Here is a 16411-nt window from a genome sequence, read left to right as displayed (position 1 = left end):
GGAGGCAACGCTTGCGGAGGAGGCCGGTCTCCGCGCTGTGCCACAGCAGCAGCAGCAACAGCAGCAGCCGTCTTCCCGCTCACCTCCCCTCCTCGCCTGTCAGCGCCAGCCCCAGGTGCCGCCTCCTCCTCCTCCGTCCCCTCCTCCGCCCTCCTTCCACTCAGCGCCCCAGAGGCTTCGCCCACCCCCGCTGCCTTCCCCTCAGGCCCGCCGTGCGCGGGACAGCAGCCGCCTCAGCCTCCTCCTTCTCCCGTCCTCCTTGTGGCGGTGGCGGCGGTCTTCCCCTCAGGCAACAACATGGAGGCGGGAAGGAGAGCGGGCGGCCTCGCGCCGGGCGGGGGGGCGGTTTGAACTGCATGCGCCCGCCCACCCCGTTTCTCCCTCCCTGCCTGCCTGAGCGGTAAACAACGGAGCGTGGCATGCAGGCAACTCTCCGCAAGCTGCGGGAGCCCAGGGCCGGGCTCCCGCGCCTTGCGGAGAGCTGCGCGAAGTCTTGGCGTGCTGAGCTCAGCGCGCCCAGCCTTCGGCATGCAGGCAACTCTCCGCAAGCCGTGGGAGCCCGGCTTGCAGAGATCTTGCGGGAAGCCTGGAGAGCGAGAGGGGTCGGTGTGCACCGACCCCTCTCACTCTCCAGGCTTCAGCGTAAGCCTGCATTCGCCCCATAGGACGCACACACATTTCCCTTCATTTTGGAGGGGAAAAAGTGCATCCTATGGACAAAAAATACGTTAGGTACCGCTCCGGCGGGAAGGTAAACAGTGTTTCCATGTGCTGCTCTGGTTTCGCCAAAAGCGGCTTAGTCATGCTGGCCACATGACCTGGAAAAACTGTCTGCGGACAAACATTGGCTTCCTCGGGCCAGTAAAGTGAGATGAGCGCAGCAACTCCAGAGTCGTCTGTGATTGGACTTAACTGTCCGGAGTCCTTTCCCTTTCCCTTTTTATTCCAACAATATTGCTTTTCATTTATATGTCTCCTACGTACCTTTCCATATTGGTGCCAAGGTTATCTTGCCACAGGGGCTTTCCAGGTGCCCCAAACCACTCCAAGTTAAATCTGTCCCTGTGTGGTGTTCACCTCCTCTTTCGCAGTCGGGGGTCATCATCATTCCCCATAGATTAAATGAGATAAACAGTAGAATCAGTAGCAGCTGGTGGAGTGCAGCTTCCCAACATTGCACATTGCTGCAGCTTCCCATGAAAGAGAGGTACAGGGAGATCAGTGTGGTGCATCTTGCAGTGGCAGGAGCATCAGATTATCCATGCTGCTTCACCCTGCTGAGTTCTCTGCATCTCCCTCTCTCAGTAATGATGCACAGTGTTGGGAAGCTGGAAGAGCAATGCCCACACTGTTCACCAGTTTCTACTGAACAGGATTCTCAGCCAACTTTTGCAGGAAAAGTTCAGGGAAATAAATCCTTCGCCTCTAGGAGGTCGTAAGGCAGAAGTAGGGAGTGCAGCTTTGGGATTGCTGGCAACACTTGTGTGTTTTATTTTCTCTTGGTTATGTGACCATGGAAAACCTCAGATGCTGCCAGATAGCTAGAGGGAGGCTGATAGACCCTCTGTGAGCTGAATATTTGGAGGCTAGCTTTTCAGCTAGGCCTGGTGCGGGAGCTCAGAGCCTAAGCTAGGAGTACAGCAAAGAAGCCATTGGCTGCCACAACACTAGGTTCTCTACTTGGCAAAGATCTTCATGCTCAAGGTTTGATTTAGTCCAGAGGAGGGAAGTGAGCCTAGGTTCATGAGCAGACAGTAAATCATTAGAAATTGAAAAGTACAGAGATGGGGGCAGGGATTGCAAGAGATGACAAGCCATGGGACTAGAGATGCAGTCATACACAGTACACGTTTACCTGGGACTAAGTCACAGAATCACTGAATTGTAGAGTTGGAAGAGACTACGAGGGTCATGTAGTCCAACCCCCTGCAATGCACAAATCTTTCACCCAACATGGGGCTCGAACCCACAGTCCTGAGATTAAGAGTCTTATGCTCTACCAGCTGAGCTTTCCCATTCCAATTCAACACAGTGGGCTTACTTCTAAGTTGACTTGCCAAGGATTGCACTACCGGTAGGGTGGAAAGGAGAGGCTCCCGGGGCAAGGATTTTCAAGATCCAGGGCAGAAAACGCTTCTGTTTTAATATTTTGGCCTATATTCCAAAAATGCCTATGATGAATCTTGATTGCCAGAGAGTAAATCTACAAGGTTGCTCCAGCATTCTTGGAAATATGCTGAAGCCTTTGTTATGCATCTGAAAATGAGATTGCTTACAGGTTCCTTAACGGCGCAGGAAGCTTATGACTCCCTATTTGCATTGATTGCTATTGTTATATTTAAATCAGAACGTGGCTCTGGATCTTTAGAGCAAGCTATGTTCCATTTCCTTCCAAGCTGAATCGTAATGCAAACTAGTATATTTGATTGTTTCCCTCATACAATGTCTCCGAAATGACTGTTTCATTTAGAGCTCGGTCGCCTCAGTCAATCTTGTTAACTGAAATCAAGTTCTAGCTGCCTTCCTTATAAAGCGGAATAACCAAGGTGGAAAATCATAATCTAAGAATAATGACTTTGATGCAGCCAGTCTCAGGTTTTCATATGCTGCTTTCTGATGAGCCCATCCTCTGCAAAACGATCAGGTTTGAAAGCAAAGTGGAGAAAATAGAATTGCCAGAAATCTCACCCGCCCCCTGTGCAATAACTTTTTTCTTATTGCCCCCCCTATATGCCACAATACATTATTTTTATCATGACTATCCACTCAAAAAATCTCTTGATAGTCAAAAGAAAAAAGGCAGGCACAAACTCCAGCTATAGTTGTGAACTTTCAAGTCCCACTGATTTCATTAAGTGAATTAAGCATGAGTGTTAGCCTCTTCTTTTGAAACTAGTGCAACTAGCTTTGCCTGGGTTGAGCGCAATTGCTTTTAAGTGGCTGTTTGTGAATTGCACAGGCATAAATTTTTGCAGCATGCATAAAAGCCAACATGATTGATAACTGAATCTTACGTAAATATTGATAATGAGAGCACAGGGATGGGAGAGTCATTTGATTCAGTTTGCATTTAAAGGTGCTCTTTCCCAAGCAATATGTGAACACAGTCAACTTCTGAAATCCGCACTTATCTGAACTTTGCAATCCAGTTCTTCAGCCAAGTCACCTGTATGAAAATGCATATACTAAAGTTTGCATAGAAATGCAAATATTAGTAAAAATAGATGAAAAATGCATTATATTAGTGGGAAATGGCTTGCAAAAATGTGCATATTAGGCAAAAAGACATCAAAAGATGCTTGCATTAGGTGAAATTCCCACAAAATTTCTGATGAATTTTCATGAGGACCTTAAAAAAATTCAGAAAATGATTTGGAGATGTGAAGAACTAAAGAAGAAGAAACTGAAATTGACAGATTTACCAACCAGCCCTATGGGGCGGTGGCCTTCACTGCACCTGAGAGCAACAGGCCAGCTTAAGGGGTACAGAATAGGCTACATGGCCTAATCAGCTCAGTTCTCCAGCACTGCAGCTCACTCCCTGCTTTGCCTGCTTGCTACCTGCTCAGACAAATGCTGCAATGCCTTTGTGGCATCAGTGTGCTTCACATGAGTAGACAAGTGCTTGGGCATGTGTGATGCCTGCCGGGATGAATGGCCTGGGCCGGCTTCCTGGTTCTGGCCTGTTTGGTCAGACCCTCTCCTAATGGCATTGTCTGTGATCCATTAGGGCAGCGGTTCTCAACCTGTGGGTCCCCAGATGTTGTTGGACTACAACTCCCATCATCCCTGAACTCTGGCCTTGCTAGCTAGGAGTGATGGGAGTTGTAGTTCAACAACATCTGGGGGATCCACAGGTTTAGAAAGGCTGCATTAGGGGAAGGTGACAAGGTCAGACAGACAGCTCAGGCTCATCCCAGCAGCAAGCAAGCATCACTACTGGCAGAGCCCTAGCTCAGAAGCTGGGGCTGGCAGGGACTGAAGGGAAACAGCTGGAGGAGCCACTGCTGCCCTCCAGCATCTGTTGCCTGAAGTGGTCTTCTCACTCTGCCTAAAAAGAAATAAAGAAAAAAGCAAAAAGCAAAAAGCTAAAGGACCCCTGGACAGTTAAGTCCAGTCAAAGGCAACTATGGGATGCAGTGCTCATCTCGCTTCATGCTGAGGGAGCCAGTGTTTGTCCACAGACAGCTTTCTGGGTCATGTGGCCAGCATGACTAAACTGCTTCTGGCACAATGTAACACCATGACGGAAGCCAGAGTTCATGGAAGCGCTGTTTACCTTCCAGCCACAGCGGTACCTATTTATCTACTTGTACCCCATTCTGGGGATTCGAACTGCCAACCTTCTGATCAGCAAGCCCAAGAGGCTCAGTGGGTTAGACCACAGCTCCACCCGCATCCCAAAGACTGCCTAACGGGAAGGCTGGTTTCTGTAAAAAGCATGGCTGCCTGAGAGCTGTTCGGATCGCAAGAAACCCTTAGCCTTTACTTGACCTTAACTTCTTCATCATGTTAAGAACAGTGGGAGCAGATGCTTTTTGGGTAGGTGGGGTACATGTGACAAATTTCAGCCAACTATGAGGAGAGAAAAATGCTGTGTAACTTGAATATATGAATGCTAACAACAAGATGATAAGTTGCAAAACAGCTTTGCAAACAGTGCAATTTTGCAATGCCAGTGAATTTTAATCCATATCAGGCAACTTTTAAAAAGAAAACTTACTGGAGGTCAATGGAGACTGACAGGTCAAATGGGATCACTAGTAGTAGATGCTAAGGTTATAAGTACTTACCAGAGTAAACTAAAAGTAGTAAAAATATTACAATTGTTCTTACTAGTCAAAAAATTACAACTGTTACTTTTTATTCCTATCTCTTGCCCTTCCTCCTGAAGGAGGCAAGGGTGGCTGAAAACAACTATACAGATAAAATCAGTAGAAACAATGATGTTGTTAAGTTTGTCTGAAAGGGACCTGGGCTTATATCTGGAGGGATGTGACCATGGTTGAATTTGTGTGAATGTACCTAAAGTAATTCTGAAAGTCTCCCTTTTTACAAAGTACCTCCACAAAACTGCTTTTCCACCTCCCCTCAAAAAACCAGTTGGGGAACTTGTACAAAAGCTTTTTAAAGATGTTAGTGATAGTGGAAATATTGTGAGTGTGAATTAACACCCCTCGGGAGGTCATGATTTGTGTGCACTGACAAACCCTGTGGATCATTAGTTTTTAGTTGAATAATGAAATAAGACAGAAAGTCCATCAGTTTCTTTAGTAGAATGCTCCAATGAATAATTTACAAAGAGGATTTACCTCTCATCGAAACCCCATCAGCTGTAATTTGCAACTTATCACTTGGACACTTTTCTAAAAGCTGCTCTGAAGATAGCATCCAGATGGATAGATGTGGGACTATACGTATAGGTTTACTATTCCTTCCTTTCTTATATTTATGCCCCACTCTTCAGTCATGCTTGGGTCCCACAGGAGTTAACAGTTTGCGCACAGGAACAATAGAGATACATTGGTGTGTGCATGATAGTCTATTCTGGGCCCTGGCAATTGGTGACATAGTTCCAGGGAAATCCCTGGGCATACATGGCAGTGAAGCGTAAATTTGTTCCTGGGACTTTTTGTCTCAAACCTGCTTTTAATGATAGGAGAGTTCAGTCATTAATATATTTTTGAATTTAGCTATGACTTTTGATCAAAGCATGCTGGATTCCTAACAGGAAAAGGTGGCTATAATAATAATAATAATAATAATAATAATAATAATAATAATAAGTGTATTCCCTCTCCCAGTTCCCACGAATCTCTCGACATCTGAATGCCCTTATTGGAGTAGGGTAAGTTAATTTTTATACGATTTTAAAATGGATTCATTGTGAAGTACTAAATATAATCATGATGGGAATTTTGTTACCAATGTTGTTAAAACTTCACAACCACTGTTGTGAATAATGATATTTCCATCGTTGTGAATGTACTGTGTGACTGCATCTGTGATGAAAAGTGACTATATGGCCAAAATGGGCAGTTTTAGTTAATTTTCTCTGAGGAATTTTTTTCTCTTGTTACTGTCATGAATTCTAATCTGCATGCCTTCTGCAAATTTCCTAGGTCAGTGAAAAACTTCTGGAAGAACAACGTTGACCGGATGGTAATTTTGTTTTCTTGTTAAAAGATGAAGAAAAGTGCCCAAGTGCTCAGATTTTCTCTGCCCCCAATCACTGCTCATCAGAGAGAAACCTGTTCAGAACGGGCAGTTTCTTGGGAAAGTGTGCATACAGTCTCCCTATTGGGTAGTTTTTCTGCCTTTCATCACTGAGAGCAAGATATGCAAATAATAGTTACCTCACAATCCTATATGGTTTGATTCTAGAGACTGATGTTAATTGAAAGCTAATATGGTCCCTAGAACTCCAGCTACAGCACCATCAATGATGCTGACCTATGCTAATACTGTATTCCACAGTTCTGGTCTATGTTAACATAGAACCGATGGAACTATGGTGTGCTGTTATGTACACAAGCAGATAGTTTAAAGTGACCAGAGAGGGTTGGGCCAAATGATGAAGTAAACAGCATTTTTGACAGAGGTCGAGCTGATGATAAAGTACTAATGGGTGAGCAGGAGCCATGAGAGATTGAGGAAAAATAGGACTCATACTGAGGGTATGGAGATCAGCAGTAGCATGTCTATCATCTCCCAACTCTTCTGCATTTGGAGTGTCTCAGTCTTCTCCTGATTCGTTTGTAGTAGTGGTGGTAGTAGTAGTAGTAGTAGTAGTAGTAGTATGGTTATTTAACTTTTTGACATTAGATAGGTAGGCATTCCACAGATGTGACAACCAAGAAGGCCTTCTGCCTGGTTCCCTGTATTTTTACTTCTTGCAATGAGGGAATCACCAGAAGGTTCTTGGAGCTGGACCTCAGTGTCTGGGCTGAACAATGTGGGTGGAGACACCCCTTCAGGTATAGCACACTTCAGCCTTTTCTCCACAGCTAAAATGACTAGAACACTGTAGAGCTTCTTAGGTTTTGTGCTGATCAGCAACAAGTAAGGATGTAAATGCATTTCTGTTAATCAATTCACACTGATGGTGGCATTTTGTACATAATAGCCACTGTCTTCTCTTTGTATTTCTCCCCAGGCTTACCGTGATGAATTCATTGCAGAATGGAGGAAGTTGAAGCTGGATGTTGTGCTTTGTCCAGCTTTGGGACCAGCTTTTAATTTGGGATATGCTGGCAAGCTATTTGGTACCAAATAATACATCTTATCTGATTTTCCAGTATACATGCTCTTATATTGATCCTGTTCCCTTGGCTTGTTGCATACTGTGGATTAAATTATGTGGCTTTCTCTGAGCGGACCTGTAGAGCATCCTGCTCTGAGCAAAGGAGGAATAGATGATGACCATCTTTATCTCCCAGCCTTATGATCCAAATATTTATAAAAGTTTTTGGAGAGAGGGTATATGGGCCCATCTAGCCACATTGTGCCATCCTTGATATCTACCATATTTCCTGGGAGATGATCCCAACTTGGCAGGAGATGGATGTTAGAACATCCATCCACTAATACGTAACTGTCTCCTGCTCAGTAGTAATCAAGCAAAAGGAAGAAATTATTTATTAATCCATTTAGCTCTGGTTCCTTCAAGGGGCATAATGAATTTGAAAAGTGGTGAGAAAGATTTGTAGAGCAGGGCTATGAAGCAGGAACACACTACTACAGAACATGTCCCATTATTATTATCACTACCATCTATTGTATTTATAACCTACCTTTCAACCTGAAGGATACCAATATGGCAACATACGTAGCTGTAGATTCACCTACATTGTATCATGCCATACCAGTTGGGATGGACTCCTTAACCAACTAAGGTATAGCTAAGGCATTAGTCTAGCTCCACCCAGGACATAATATACTGTGAATCTGTAAGGTACTGCTAGCAGAACTGTAGCTGGGTTGCATTGTAGTCTTACAACCCATCCCTTCTTCCAACACTATTGTGAGTAGATGGGATTTTTTGACTGATGCATTAATTCCTTGATTATTCAATATTTACTTTGCATGAAATTGTACTTATACTTTGGTACTTTTCCTTCAACCGGTGTCAGTGAGAAAAATATTATCACTGCTATTTTATAATTGGAATCAAAAGGTGTATTGAGTGAGTGGAAAGGAACTTCTGCCTGTGCAAGGCAGCCCCCTTGAATTCTGGCAACCCCCCCATTCTCTTAGCTGGCCCCTACAGTACCTGGTCGCACACCATTCCAGATGGAGCTGCTTTGAGGAGACCACAGGGGCACTAGTGGTGAGAGAATCCATATTAATCTTGTTTCCTGAGTGGAGTTCTGCTCACTCTTCTCTGGACCCAGTATTATTAATCCCACAAAACAAAACTGAGTGAATTAAGTCTCACCGCCTTTTAAAAACTTCAAGGCAAGAAGATTGCAACAGATTTCAGCTTGACCAGATCTCTCGTGGTTGCTTGTACAGTTAGGAAGAATGTGCCGGCAGGCAAATGCCATATTTTCTTAGAAGTGATAAGAAAGCACCCTCAATCGTATTCTATTTTTTTTTCAAGGCTTCAGGCTTTAATCAAGTCAATTATTCAGGTTCTCAACATGCTTGAAGCCGAACCAGGAAAACCCAGTTCCTCTTGGGCTGATTCCATGGGTGTGTGCATTGTTGATGTGGATGCATCTAGGCAAATATCTGAGAAAACACTTGAATCAATCAACACCTTTCTGAGGCTCCTTCCCCTGAACAGTTGTGCGACTGTTCTGAAGGTTATTTTAGATTAGTTGATAAAGTAGCACAAGACAATCCAGCAGTGCTCTGCCATGTCAAGATCATTTTCTTTTTCCTTATTGTGTGTTTGGGCAGAGAAGTATGCACTGTGCTCTTATTGCCTTTGCATGTTGTTGTCATGAAACAAAGGTCTGGTACCGCAAAATGAGAAGTTTTGTGTGTTGTCTTTTCCAGTTGCTACCACTTACACCCATTTATACAACGTCTTGAATTTTCCGGCCGGAGTTGTCCCAGTTACTACAGTGACACAGGCAGATGAGGAAGAGCTGAAGCTTTACAAAGGGCATTATGGAGACCCCTGGGATAAGAGGATGAAGGAGGTCAGTCAATAGCAACCAAGGCAAGGACAGTGCCTAAACACTGCATCAAGCATGGGGAACCTGTGACACACCCACCCACCCAGATGTTGTTGGACTGCAACTTCTATCCATCCTGTCCATTGGTCATGTTGGTTGGTGTAGAGACTGATGGGAGTTGGAGTTCAACAGATTTCTAAACCCCGCCTCATGTCGTTGGGGCTCTGTTTGCTGTACAGCTTTGTAGCAGATTGACCCTTCCTTGCTTCCCTCCTGAAATTAGGGAAATTTAGTAGCTCGTTAACACCGCCCATTAAATTGGAAAGCTGGAACTGCTTCACTAATATACCTTCATTGGCGGCTTCTGATCTGAGTAGGATCTTAGTTATTGCCAGACAAAATTACATTTTAAAAGTAACTTGTACAGCCTTATTCTAAGTGTGTTTATTTGGAATAGGTTCTAAACTGGTTAATGTGATTAAATTATTTCCTATAAGAGCATTTGACATCAAATCTCTGACCTGGGTAAAAAAAATCACAACCATAAGGTCATGGAGTACAATTATTAGCAATATTCCAACATAAGTGACATGTGTAGGAATACATTTTTATAAACAAATCCATGGAATGCAGCTCCTAACCCAAAGCACTAAACCCCCACAGTCATGTTGGAAATCTATTCTGAGCATTTCCATTATCCTGTTGAATATAGGCCTCCTTATTGCCCAGTAGATCCTGAAAGTCTCAGTCAATTCAAAAGGGAGACATGCAGGGAGAAGTCTGAAAGCCACGAGCTCAAACTGGCTGCTTCCCTCAGTAATGAAATATGCTTTGTGATATCATGCTGCCTTTGTATCTCTCCTGCAGGCTGTCGAAGGCGCCATTGGGCTCCCCGTGGCTGTCCAGTGTGTGGCCCTGCCGTGGCAGGAGGAATTGTGTCTTCGGTTCATGAAGGAGGTAGAGAAAGTCTCCCATGAAAGGAGGGGCAGGAGGAAAATCTGATCCTGTCAGAAAGGAGCACTGTATCTGCTAATAGATCTGCTTTGTTGACTACTTTCATGTACCGCTGCATGTGTACTGGACATTGCTTGGTCTGCTCAGTTACATTTTTATCAATGTGTGCTAGAAGACAGTTTTGAAGAGGATGTCAGAATGTTAATATGTAACTTAGTGAGCAGTGAACCTTCAACGACTGTATGCAAAGAAGAATGCTTAAAAGATGCACACGCTCCCAATGTTCTATGAGTATATTTTGACTAGCCTCATGCCCCACTGTGGGTATTTTGGTTTCTTCTACTCCATTTGCTTTTAGACTTGGATAGTGCAATAATGTACAGGGTGAGTCTTTTAAAAGAGGCCCCATGGAACATGTGTACTCTGTATCCACAGGGCCACTTTTAAAGGGCTCGCCCTGTACTTCTTGGTCTTCTGCAGAATTTGCCTCTTCATCCCTACAGGAAATTCCCTACAGGAAATATAAATCAATAATTTTGTCAGTGTTTCTCAGTCTACAAAGTTGCAACACAACTCTTATGTTTAAACATGTTATGAGCAAGTTAACATCTTGTCCAGTGGTGGGGTTTTTTAAGCAGAATTTTAACCTGGGTCTTCCATGTCTGTACCATCAACACCACACATTAATTACTTAGATTTTATTGTACATTGCTTTTTATTGTTTGTCTTTATTCTTGCATTAATATTTCATTTTTTAAAAAATGTATACCATTGTGGAATCCATGGCTGAATGAAGGCACAGTAGAACATTTCAAAATAAAGAAGCAAAAAATGATTTTTTTTTCTTTGACAATAACAAGCAGCCTGAGCGCTCCCATCTTACCATAACAATGAATGACCAAACCAATACAAGTACAGCATAAAATGTCAGACTATACCTCTCCAATTTGCTATCACCCTCTTGGATACCTTCCCATCCCACTTCTGTCACAGCTCACTGGAGCATATTTGCTGACCCAATGGCAAATGGATTCTTAATATATAACAGATCAAATCAGAGTTCCTTTAAAAAAAAACACCACTCCTGACATACACTGCAAGGGCTAATTCCTGCTTTGGGGAATAGTAGGCTATTAAGGCCTGGTCCCGTCCCTCCTGTCCCCCCGTCAGCAGGCAGAAATGCAGCACATTGTTGTTTCCCTCTTACTGCATCTCTGAACTGGGAAAGCTTCAGCCGTTGAATTCCTCCTACCTTACTATGTTGTTAGAAATGGTGATCCTGTAGGCTGGAAGTCTGTACTATGTGAGCAGCCCCAGAACTATTCTGAGCCTGTGTCAAACAACAAGAACCTTGCACTGTAATTCCTCATGAATCAAATTACTGGATTTCCGCTATAAGAGTTGATTGAAACAAACACACATGTAGTGCTTCCTGGAGAAGGAAAAAGATCACTTGCTGAACCCCTACCCCATTGGCTGCATTCCCTGGAGCCACCCACTCCGAATGCTGAACAGCTTGGGCAATTCCTTAGCTTCAAGAAAAGAGAAGGAGATTAGAGGAGAAGGTAAGTGTGGCTTTTTTGTAAGGGAAGAAAATTAGAGAGTGTGAGAAAGACAAAGTGAGATTTAAGAATTTGACTTATGTGGTTGTGCATTTGGGCAAGAGTCTGGAAAACGCATCTACTTGATACACATTTATGCAAGGAAAAGGGAGGGTAGAGTCGGAGGAAGAAGGAAGGTAGTGCAGTGTCTCCAGGAGTCCATAGGAAACTCCCTTATACTGAGTCAGATCATTGGTCCAGTATATTGATTGGAAGTGACTCTCTGGGATTTTAGAACCAATCTGGAAATGCTAAAGATTTAATGTTGAATCTACTGCATGCATAGCAGATGCTTGACCAAGGTTGTTGTGCTGTTTCTTTCAATGTGCACATGCTGGGATCTTTCTCTCTGTGTGTGCATAGGATGCTGACAATGTATGTATGTATGTATGTATGTATGTATGTATGTATGTCCAACTCTGCTCATATATGTCCGGAGCTAGGCAGGAGGTAGAAACTGGATGACTTCACTATTCCAGGATAGGGACCCTGCAGTCTTCCACATGTTGTTGGTCTCCAGCTCCCATCAGCCGCAGAATGGTATGGTGGGTGTTGCAGCCCAGCAACATCGGGAGGGCCACAGGGTCCTCAACTTTGCACTATCCAGGCAGAAAAGCTACGTTTATTTATTTTTTAAATGCATTAAATTCCTGTTTTTATTAAATCGGCACATGTAGTAATTAACTCCATAATATTTCACTGAGGAGAAAGCACCTAATTCTGTATGTATTTGGTGAGCCTGCCTTAGTTGTGTCCACTTTACAATTGGTAGGTACAGGGCAGTGAAATTGTAGGACCATGCCAAGCACTCTGTATTCAGAGTCCTTAGCTTGTTCCACTGAAAGGAGGCATGAGTTACTGAAAAGGCTATCAGAGAATCTTTCCAGAGGGCCTCCAGGGGAGAGTTAAACTGTCTCCATCCTTATCTATCTACTTAAAATGTAGAAAAACATGTTTCCCCCCTATCACTATGTGGAACTCTAACCCAAATGAGGCATTTCCTTTTATTTTTAAAATTGCTTATTTTGAAAATGTTTTTTAAAAATTCATTACATTTCACCTAAATAGCATAGGTTGAGCATATGAAATATGCTTATAATGTGTGTGTTTGAGGCAAGAGGGATAGAGAGGTGGGAAGAAGGAAGAAACTTGCTTATTGTTGCATTCAGCCACACAGAATCACACCTGAAGTTCATACTTCCAAGTAGGGCATTAGGCAAAGTGAGGTGTCCGTCAGCAGCAGAGGCTAGGCGGGGCAGCGGAAGCCTGCAGCCATTCTTGAATTCCCCAGCCATTTCCTTCTGTTGCCACATGGCTTGTCCTGAGCCATCTAATCTTGCTTGCTGTCTCAGGTGCAAAGGAGGATTCAGCTCCATCCAGAGGCAGGTTTAGGGCATAGCTGTCAGCTTTCAGATTTGAAAATAAGGGGTCAGCAGCCTCGAAAATAAGGGATCAGCAGCCTCACCTGTCCCAGGGACAGTCTATGGGATATCTAACAATCCGGGATAGCAGCGGGAAATGGGGCTGGAATAAGGGAATTTCCCGCCAAAAAGGGGAAGGTTGACAGCTATGGTTTAGGGGAGGCCGACTGTTTCACCCACACTGAGAGCCGAGCCGAGAGTGCACCACAGGGGTGCTTCAGCAATGACTTAGAACAGAAGGTGAGAGGCAGGATGGGTGTTTCAAAACCCAAAGTCCACCACTGTGCCATCATCAATTTTGAATCATAGAATTGCCCGTCATAAGGCTTAAACCTACGACCCCTGAGGTTGAAAGTCTCATGCTCTACTGAAAGAAGTATAGGGTTTGACTGCTGGTGCAGTTGGCTTCTGTACATGGAATTGTGGGGGGTGGGTGTCATATTGTCCTTTGCCTCAGGGAGGAAAATGTCTTGGGCCAGTCCTGCTCTCCAAGTTCATTGTCAGCATTCGCTTGAGGTGAAGGCTGTAAATGTGTTCCTGTGCATTTCGGGACATATGAAATTAACTGCAGCTAGTGGAGAACAGTGCATATAGAGTAGCTTGATGGAATTATTTGGCCTTCACGTTATTTTTGTGCTGTCTTTTCAGAACCCCACAAATACTATCTGCTGATCTGACTCTAGAAAGTTGCAGAGTGCTTCCACTATGATCCACGAATGGTTGAAGCAGTCATGGCCTCAGGTTAAGATTGACATTCACATTGTCCTTGCTCTGACCAGCAGCACAGCTGCAGCTTTCTTGGCATTCAGATGGATGGGCCAGAACAGGATCAAAAAACAAATACAAGAGGCAAGAAGGAAGAGAGACCATGGCTTGGGTCAAATGGAAAAAGTTGTTCAGGAGTTTAAACAGCAGGTATACATCTCTTGGATATGTGTGTGATATTCCCACCGTAGACTTCTGTTATAGTGACACAGGTTGGAATAATTGTTTGACAAAGAAAAGAATTTCAGTGAACAATCACATTTTTAGTATGATCAGATTTGGATTGATGTCGTCTGGGAACAACTGAAATAGAAAGCCTGGTAAATGTTTGACATTAACAAAACTCTACAGAAGGAGTGGGCAACTCTTATTAGCCCAAAGACTTCATTCCCTACAGCAGTGTTTCTCAACTGGGGTGGGGCAGGGATATGGCCCCTTGGGACCCCCCAGCAGGGCCGGATTTAAGTTGGATGAGGCCCATAGCTACTGGTCCAGCTGTCCTTTGTCAACAACAAATTGTCAGTGTTTTTTGTGTTGAATATATGCTATACAGTGGTACCTCGGGTTACATACGCTTCAGGTTACACACACCGCTAACCCAGAAATAGTGCTTCAGGGTAAGAACTTTGCTTCAGGATGAGAACAGAAATCGTGCTCCGGTGGCGTGGCAGCAGAAGGAGGCCCCATTAGCTAAAGTGGTGCTTCAGGTTAAGAACAGTTTCAGCTTAAGTACGGACCTCCGGAACGAATTAAGTACTTAACCCGAGGTACCACTGTATTGTAATTTATGGTCCTAATAGGTATCTAAAGCCATTTGCACATGTTGCCATGCAACCAGTCCATGCAGAATGTAGGCACCCTTGATATAGAAATGAGCAAACCAGTGATATTTTGGCGAGCAGGCGGGGCCCATTACTTACATCATAGGAGCCTACACAACATAAAACACTATTGCTGTATGCATGTTTTATTTTATTTGTTTCTTTATCTTATATTTTGGAAATGTACATCCAGTTGTTTTCCCTTAAATTTTTTTGGGGACCCTCCAAGAGAGTGGGGCGCTAAGCTATAGCTTGTTTAGCTTATACGTAAATCTGGCACTGCCCCCCAGGATATCCCAAGGGGGCCACAGGTGGAATTATATAAGTTATACAATTATAAAAAAAATTTAAATAAAACATGTTCTGTTTAGAAACAAAATAGCTACCTTTCTACTGGTAGGACAGGGGACGAAAGAAATAAGGTTGGAAGGGGGCCACCGTCAGAAAAAGGTTGCGAAACACTGCCCTAGAGGCAACCTTCCAGAGACAACCTGCCCAAGGTAGGCTGGGAGAAGCAGTTGGGGAGCAGACAAAGCAAGGGATATGATTCCTGCCTTTTTAACAGTAGGTTGCACTCCAGCTATGCAAAACATCAAAAGTGTATATACCCCACTCCCCTGACATCTCTCCAGTCTTTATCCAGGCATGCATGCAGAAGTCATTGTCAAAGTTCAAGCACAGATGAGTGCCATGCAAGAGAACTTGAGGAGACTGCTGCTCAGTGCCAGTGAGGGGTGTGGCCTTGGGAGAGGGGTGTGGCCTAAGGAGGAGGTGAGTTCCGAGGGCTGGATAGAGAGGCCCCAGGGCTCAGCTCCCCATCCCCTCTCCACATAGTCCATGAGAATTGCCATGTGGTATGCTGTCTCCACAGAATCCTGGGGTACAAGCCGCTCATGTCCTTTCTCTGCCTCTGGCAGAGCTAGTGGAGAAGCTGAAGGAAGGGTCCTTGTCTCCAGAAAGCGTCCTTTACACTTACATGGAAAAGGTGAGAAGAATGATACGTTGTGTTCTTCACCATCTTGATACTTTTAAAATGTATTTGGCAGTATAGAAATATTTCAGATAAATCAATACATAGTTTATTTAATTGGTCCCTCTAGGACAAAAATGTCCATATTCACAGTAGCCAAAATATTTGGACATAGCCCTGCACTATGCAATCAGGATTATTTCAGTAAATTTGCACAAACTTGTTTTTCCTAATTTAGTTGAAATTCCCAACACCACCTCTTACAATTAGGAATAATTGTTTAGGTCTTGGGCTCTTGGGTGTCTCAGTCTGCACTTTCAGGTCTAAAGTATAGTTTTGCCAGATTGTGATCACTTACTCTCTCTCTCCCTCTCTGGATTTCCCACAGTTAAGATCCATTACTCTTCAGTAAGTTGGGGGTTGTGGGAGCAACAAGAGTATGATCAGGGCCAGTCCAAGACAGTTTGCTGTCTGAGGTTGAGAAAAGAACGGCACTTTCCTCTTCCCTCTCAAATTTCATATACAGAAGCTAACTGGACCGGCAGCTGAACCTTAGTTACACCACTCACGGGACAGCTTTCTCCACTATTACTAAGGGCTGTAAGGTAGCTTAGAGTGAATGAGGCAGGCCACATGACATACCCAGCTCTGTTCTGAATCCTTGATGTCACTCCCCACCTTCTGGCATCTGCTGCCCAAGGCTGCTGCCTCACTCTGCCTAATGGTAGAGCTGGTCCTGTGTAGGATTCAGTGT

At 44.0% G+C, this 16411-nt stretch overlaps 2 protein-coding genes across 8 annotated transcripts in view; both read left to right on the top strand.

Moving 5' to 3' along the window:
• The window catches only part of LOC310765093 (vitamin D3 hydroxylase-associated protein-like), a 26481-nt gene extending 14859 nt beyond the window's left edge, over window positions 1-11622 (top strand). Inside the window, exons 11-16 of one of the 3 annotated variants that reach the window (XR_014549440.1) lie at window positions 5805-5848; window positions 6123-6162; window positions 7157-7265; window positions 9004-9149; window positions 9993-10370; window positions 11348-11622. Coding sequence is in view for 1 of the 3 variants with exons in the window: in XM_083619628.1 (XP_083475754.1) it covers window positions 5805-5848; window positions 6123-6162; window positions 7157-7265; window positions 9004-9149; window positions 9993-10127 (474 nt within the window). In the remaining 2 variants the exon portion in view is untranslated. Of the gene's footprint in view, window positions 1-5804; window positions 5849-6122; window positions 6163-7156; window positions 7266-9003; window positions 9150-9992; window positions 10915-11347 lie in introns of those variants that run through there. The other 2 variants (XR_014549441.1, XM_083619628.1) reach the window with 2 other exon arrangements.
• The window catches only part of LOC310765094 (vitamin D3 hydroxylase-associated protein-like), a 20656-nt gene continuing 15783 nt past the window's right edge, over window positions 11539-16411 (top strand). For 4 of the 5 annotated variants that reach the window (XR_014549442.1, XR_014549443.1, XM_083619630.1 and 1 more), the window contains exons 1-3: window positions 11539-11644; window positions 13750-14016; window positions 15559-15672. Coding sequence is in view for 3 of the 5 variants with exons in the window: in XM_083619630.1 (XP_083475756.1) it covers window positions 13807-14016; window positions 15559-15672 (324 nt within the window). In the remaining 2 variants the exon portion in view is untranslated. Of the gene's footprint in view, window positions 11645-13749; window positions 14017-15312; window positions 15673-16411 lie in introns of those variants that run through there. The other variant, XM_083619631.1, reaches the window with a different exon arrangement.

Source organism: Podarcis filfolensis (assembly GCF_964270895.1).
Source record: "Podarcis filfolensis genome assembly, chromosome: 6".
Taxonomy (NCBI): domain Eukaryota; kingdom Metazoa; phylum Chordata; class Lepidosauria; order Squamata; family Lacertidae; genus Podarcis; species Podarcis filfolensis.
The sequence above is the reverse complement of the archived record's forward strand: the minus strand, read 5'-3'. Positions and strand labels throughout refer to the sequence as shown.